At 31.8% G+C, this 7,379-nt stretch overlaps 1 protein-coding gene across 2 annotated transcripts in view; it reads left to right on the top strand.

Annotated features, from left to right (window-relative positions):
* The window catches only part of LOC111619656 (upstream activation factor subunit spp27-like), a 125,692-nt gene extending 118,963 nt beyond the window's left edge, over positions 1 to 6,729 (top strand). For both annotated transcript variants that reach the window (XM_023361421.1, XM_023361420.1), the window contains exon 11: positions 6,100 to 6,729. In XM_023361421.1, coding sequence (XP_023217189.1) covers positions 6,100 to 6,167 — 68 coding nt within the window. In that variant the 3' untranslated portion in view covers positions 6,168 to 6,729. The remainder of the gene's footprint in view (positions 1 to 6,099) is intronic.
* The last annotated feature ends 650 nt before the right edge of the window (positions 6,730 to 7,379 follow it).

The raw sequence follows: 7,379 nt of genomic DNA, 5'->3' as shown, positions 1-7,379 counted from the left end.
TTCATAAGTGCTTAGCACCATATAAGGAAATTTATAAAGATCTTTTAACTAGAAGCAAGCAATCTAAAATTACATACACTTTTTGCAAAAGGTAAAGCATGAATCTGAAAATAATGCAGAAAAATGGAGGATAACGATAACTTGCCAAAAATAAAACGCTCTCAGTTAATAGTGCTTTTAGTGATGACAAAGAAAACTGTTTAATTTATATTAATATGTATCACTTAAGAAAATTTTAATAAAGATATTTAATTTAATTATGAAAATATAGTAGCATGTTTTTTAATTTTTGGAACCTAACCCCCCTTTTCGTACTAGTTCTTTGATTCGCATAACACGGCAATTTTTTGGAACGTAACTACCGTGTTATACGGGGGTTACCTGTATATACAAAGGCTACTCTGAAAGTTGCTAGATACAACAATCTTTTTTGTTGTTACTTTGTCTGTCCTTGAATCTTCTCAAAGTATTCTCCCTGATGCTTGATGCACCTTTGCATATGGGAGAACCAGCTATGGAAGCACTGACACTAGTCTTCTTCTGAGATGTCTGCCAAGGTGTCTCTGTACAAAGCAACCGCCTTGTCTGAACTCCTAAAATGACATCTCTTGAGGACCTCCTTGGGAAAAGAGAAAGAAGTTGCAGGGTGCTAAATCTCTACTATAAGGGGATGGGTGACCAACTGCACTCTGGAATCACTTAAGTAGTCCATCATTCTCATTGCTGTATGTGCCATTGCATTGTTATGGTACAGCAAGAGTCTACGAAGGCCTGTTTTAGGGCACCATTTGTGGATTTCTTGAAAGACTTGAGAAAGACAAATGGTAGTATATCACTCTGCATTAACTGTCTTCCTATCCTCAAGGGCTATGGTAGCAACATGACCTTGTCTTCCAAAGAATGTGTCTACTAGTGATGTAACGAATATTCGGTTACTATTCGGTATTCGGCCTATTTTTCACTATTTGGCCGAATACCGAATATTTAATCACTATTCGGCCGAATACCTAAAAACAGGAGTAATAAATAACAAAAGCACAATAAATTAATCATTTTGGTATTTAGATTTAATGTTATTGAGTTAGTGTTGTTTGTTTATATTTATTTATAACTTGTAACATGCACAAAATAAAAAAAGAAAATAATATTAGTCACATGTATTCACAATTTATAATTACAAAGATCAGCACACGTACACGTCTGTCGTTGGAGAATCTCGCACATCTGAGGGTCTGACCCTGCCTATCCTTCTTTTTAAGCGCTCGTCTTCGCTCTTCCCCATTCTCTTTCCTCTATCGCTCTAATCCATGTATGCCTGTGCATACATCATAATACGCGCTCACGATACTTCCGATTCATCACTTTTCCGTCGTGGAGTTCCCATTTTACAATTACATAACTCAGCCTGGTGATAACGTAGAAAACAGACAGATAGGACGTCGATATAAGTCACAGNTCGCTCTAATCCATGTATGCCTGTGCATACATCATAATACGCGCTCACGATACTTCCGATTCATCACTTTTCCGTCGTGGAGTTCCCATTTTACAATTACATAACTCAGCCTGGTGATAACGTAGAAAACAGACAGATAGGACGTCGATATAAGTCACAGTTGTGATTTCACAGATTCTAGACAGCTTGATAGCCCGAATGGCCCCAGGCTTTCGCCCGTGCACGCTAAGTAACTTTCATTACAAGCATTTAGCTTTCTGAAGTCTATGACAACAATTGTTTGGCATTGACGGCCACGAATTTCGTGCCAATAAGCTGCCTCGACTTGTTCAATTATGTTATCAACCCAATTTCATATTTATTTTCACATTTTCACTTCGCGGTCCTTCTCTGTTCTTTTTCCATTATTTACACGAGTAGGTCATTTCATTGTTATCCACATTTGATATCATCATCTATCACATACTGGCATGACACTCTTGTCTGTTCGCTACAACTGCCAAGAATTAACGTGATTGGCGAAGCGTAGTGACAGCGGGCCAACAGAGAGCTTGGTCCTTGCCATAATGCGGTTTGCGCGCAAATTTTCGTACGCGCATTAATCAAACCGAATAGTTTGGCCGAATATACTATTCGTTACAACACTAGTGTCTACCATTTTCCAACTGACACTTCTTGAACATTTGACTTTGATGGGTGGTGCTTCATTTGAGAAGACCCAAACTGCAAACTGTCTCTTGCTTTTGGATTCATACTGGTAGATCTAGGTCTCATCACCAGTCACAATGTCCCACACAAATTTTGAACTTTCCTGTTGAAATTTTTCCAGTATATAGTGGCAAAAAAGAAACTTGTGTGGAATGCCATAAAAGTTTTTTTGCTATTCATTTAGAGAATGAAGCACCTACCGAGATACGATCATCCTGACGTAAAGATGATTGTGCAAGATACCATTCACTGCCGCCAATCCAATACCAAAGATATGCTCAATATCCTTATGGGTTATATGGGGGTCTTTTCTAAGAAGTTTCTCAAGATAAACCACATTTTTCAGAGTCATTGCAGTTACAGGATAGCTGCTTTTCTCTTCATCTTTAAGGCTGTTTCTGCCACATCTAAATTCTCAAACCACTAGAATACAGTAGAGCATCGGGACTCAGGTTGGTCAGATAACTGAAAAAATTGGATAACTGAAAAGAATGAAAAAAATACATTATTAGTATAGTATATTAGTATATTGCTATTAATCAACTTCGCGTTGAATTTTCATCGATGTTAAGCCTAACAATATTTTTTAAAATAATAATCGTCGCTATTGTATTATTAAAAATTATTTTAAAATTATTTTATTGCTCACAAAACAACCAACCAGTCATAATTAGAAAATTAAGTCTCATTTAAATACTGGCCTCCCTTCAACGGTCGAGTCGATGTTGCCAGCTAAAACATGCAAAAATTTAACGAAAATAATATTAAAGTAGCCAAGACATAGTTAAATAGTGTAGTGCCACATCACTAGCGGACATTTGAAATTTGCTGACTAGAACGGTCGGTTAACCGATGTGACGGTTAATCGGGGGTCGGATAATCAATGCTCTACTGTACTTTTATTTTTGATCGACAAGAATCGGGAAATGCTGCTTGCAAACAGTGGAGGCACTAGGACTCCGACAAACTAGGTTTAAAGTTGTAAAACATCATTGCTCAGAAATGTTCGCACATCAGCTCTATTCCAACATCCAGATATGGTGGCATCTCCAAGATCAAGTACTTCCCACACACAGGAAATTTCAAGAACAAGTATACTGTTGAACTTATTGCTCAGGAAATGTCTGGCAGTAAAGTATCAGACTGTTTTTTTTTTTTTTTTCTGTATTCAGTGGTTTCACATATCCGGAAATTTTCAGAGTGGCCCTCTTGTGTGTGTGTACGTTGTTTGTTTTGACTTCTCTTTGTCTGTACATAGTAGCTTCATGATGGAGAGGAGACATTTTACTGTTGTAGTAACATCATTGTTCCTAGCATAATGGGTTAAGAGAAAAGCTATTATTTAGCCAGTTACACATCTTTCCTTTAGTTTTCTGGTCAGCTTTTTTGCCATCTTTTCCAGGCCCTGCTTTGTAACTATCAATATTTAAAGTTCCCCTAATAAGGCCTCCCAATGTAAGAGAAACCACAATTAATTATTGTTTATATAATGAATGAAAAATTTTTACTGTCTGAGTGTTATTAACAAAGAGTGCATTATTTCCCTCTTTGTTAAGGGATCCTGACTTGTGGGCCTTACTGTCTTACAATCGCCAATGTGTAATATAGGAATTACAGTTAGTAGGCTTCTTGAATACTCTTTTGTGATAACCCTCTCCTAAAATATAGATGTAGAGGTCTATGAAATTGGACATCTATTGAATTGTTATTTATAACCCCTGCACTTTATATCTATTATTCCATATTACAAGAATTTCATCAACACATCAACAAATAATTTTTATATTATGCACTTATTTATTAACTATCGGATTTTCTACGCAGGAGACCATTCTCTCAGCAGTGTCACTAGAAACAGGTGAACGTACTGGCACACCTATTTATAGTATACACTGTCTCAAACAAAATATGAATTTGTCTAAATTAAATCCAGATAACCAGTCACTTTTTTATACTTATTCTTATTAATATCCATTCTTTGGCAAATTAAAATTTTTTTTAATGCAATTGCTGCTTTTCTCTTGATTGAAGGAAATAAATTGATGTAATCCATGACTGTCAACAAATCACTCTCTTCTTGTTTCAGTTTTCTTAGGACTATATATTATTCAGTGCTGCTTACTATATATTCAAATCTAAGAAATTGTAAGGTTCTTTTCAGTTCACTATTGGGGTATGTCTTTTATAACACTGGTCTTAGTGGACAATCTGGCTTGTGTGTCTTGATCCTGCTGAAGAGTAGGTGCAACAGCTTTCTGCAGAGTGGGAACTTCAAAAATGTCAGAAGCTCCTTGTCTTTGGTTAGCAACTTCACCTTTTATAGCATAGAAGCCATAGGATCCCTATTAAGTGTAGTGCTGGGGTGGGATCCTGTGGTACATTGAGAAAGATCATCTGGCATGTAATGTATCATGTGATTTCAGTTCATCACCTGTCTTTTTCTTCAGTCAGCTTCTTTAGATTTACTCTAATTAAAACATATTCATTTCATTTCTTTAAATATTGTAATTCAAAGTCTAAAACTGCATAAACATTTTTAAACATAAATAAGACTACTATATGACATATAGACTCAAAAAGGTTTGTCAACTCCTGTATCTAATTTGGAAATGGTTGTCTGAGAAAGATGACAATGTGTCATTGAAAGTACTAACACTTTGCTTATAAAAATGTTTAATCAATCACTTTTTAATACTGGGATAGAATAAGCATGCACAACCAACCAATACCAGTAAATATGAAATTAATAAATAAAGAGATATATACTAAATGTTTAATACTGAAAGACAGTTTGTGTGTGTGAATCAATCCATATCCATTAAATCATATTTTATTTGCATTCTCTGTTACTAGGCATCTGTTAATGTTCCAGAACATTTTTAAGTGAATTATCTTAATATAATTTATTTTATTATGTTAAAAGGTTTTCAAAAGTAATGTTTTATCACAGTATATTATTGTAACTCCTGTAGTTAGAAAACTTCTTTCAAGATTTTATACCCAACTCTGGACACCAATTTGGTTGGAGATGTCCTCATTTTCAAATTTTTCAATATGGTAATCATATTTTAGAACAAGCATATTTAGTTTATTGTTTGTGAAATTTATTATATCAAGTCTATAAAATTGAAGGTCAACAATATTAACTTTAATAAATTGTTATTAATATTGATTTTATGTTGGTTTTAATAAAAATTAAGCAAGCTATAAATGTTTGTATTATAAACACACATTAAAGACAACACATTTCTTACATTTTTTAAAACAATTCCTCTGTACTTTACTAAAAAATTGAGAAAACACCAAATAAGGCACATAGTTCCTCAACCATAACTTTAATTCATGTCGTTTTACTCAGAAGAGAGTCTAAAAGAGCTGTAGTTTTTCCCCTCTTGGTGATGATGGATATCATAGTCTGAAATTACTTGGATTTTCTAGAAAATTTTTTGCTCTAAAAAAAACAATATTGAATAAGTAGCAGCAAATGAAATGTTATATACATGAAATTCTATGTAAATCCATTACTTTTTTAATCTATAAACATCCAACAATAATACTTATTGGTCTCATAATTTAAACATCTAAATATTTGTTCAAGTAAATATATCATTCTGTACTAATAATGCAGATTGTTACTTTTTCACATTGTTACTATTATTCTCTGTTCAAAGAAAGATTTTAGCAAATCAAAAAGTTATTATATTATAATATTTACATATTTAAAATTAATATCCTCTATTTAATTAATTTAATAATTTTATCATTTAAGAAAATCATTTAGTGAAATAAATATTTTTTTTCTATATTTCTTAACTATTGATTCCTATGATAATGATAGTGATGATGATAAAAATACAATTTAAAAATATTATCTTTGACTAACATTGATTATAATTATTTATGAAATTAATTATTAAATATATTATCAACTTCAGGTGAAGAAAGAATTCGAATGTTTGGTGTTATGAAGTATTTAAAAGCTCATTTGACAGAACAGAAATAAAGTAAAATGTTCTTTTACATGGAAAGTTTGAATGTATGTGTTTTTACATTAGTTTTTCATTAGTGCAAGTGCAGTGTGAAGTGCTATTTGTAATTTGTGATGTAACCATATTTATTAATAAGCTACAACAAATCCTGTTTTAGAGTTTTTTTTGACAAAAGTTTTTTTTGTCAAGTAGAATCTGAAGAATTGCAAGTTTAAAAAAAATTTAATTTAGGTAATCATTGCTTCACTAGTGATTAGAATCAATTTTTAAAATTTGATTTTCTATAAATTTGTTTTTCTATTTTATATACATTTTATTACTTTATATATATAGATATATATAGAAGTAGAAAATTTAAAATGTTTTTCATTTGATATTTTTTTGTAATGCAGTAATATGAAAAATCATGTGTACCAAAATCTCTTGTAACATTCCAGTAATAGTCTAAGTTATTGTTGCATACTGAATGTTTAAGTATGCATTTAGAATTTTGTATCTTAGATTAAAATTTAATATTGTCAGTATTAATCATATCATAAAATATTTAGATGTATTCAAGTTCTTATATGTGAAAATAAAAACAGTAATCTAATGTTTCATTTTCATTGATAATTTGTTAATACTTTATAATAATATGTAATCAATTAACATATTTTTTGTGAACTCATACAGAAATGTTTGACTAATGAAATATTTGTTTTAATTGCTTTAATGCTTTTTCAAGTCAGATTCCTAATTTATAAAATCCAGTGACCTAGAATATAATGCATTTTTTAAAAATTTTTAATAATTTTGCATTTGTAATAAATAATGTAATTTGCATGTTTGTATATTTCTAAAAAAAAAAGTCAATTTTTGTTTAATTTTCAAAAATTTCATGTTTAAATTTAAATTAGTTTTCTTTGAGTCACTAGTGTTCATCAGTATTCCAGTATTTATTGATGATATTTTTTTTCTTTTCCATTCTTGTAATCATTTCAACTTTGAACACTGAAGATCACTTATGTACTTAACATATGTATCATTATGTCCAATATGGCAAGCAACTCTACTATCTAGACACACACTACAGTAGAGTCTCGCTAGTCTGAACTAATTGGGACCGAGCCCTGTTCGGATTAGCCGAATAATTGAAATAATGCAGAAGCAAGCAGTAAAACAGGTCCAGTTTATATAGATCCAACACCATCAATGACTTTTGTTTCTGTTTTTGTGTGTAAGTACAG

The sequence above is a fragment of the Centruroides sculpturatus genome, unplaced genomic scaffold, assembly GCF_000671375.1.
Source record: "Centruroides sculpturatus isolate CEXI.00-Female unplaced genomic scaffold, Cexi_2.0 scaffold25, whole genome shotgun sequence".
NCBI classification, from domain to species: Eukaryota; Metazoa; Arthropoda; class Arachnida; order Scorpiones; family Buthidae; genus Centruroides; species Centruroides sculpturatus.
Note: the sequence above shows the minus strand (reverse complement) of the source record. Positions and strands in the feature narration are given on the sequence as shown.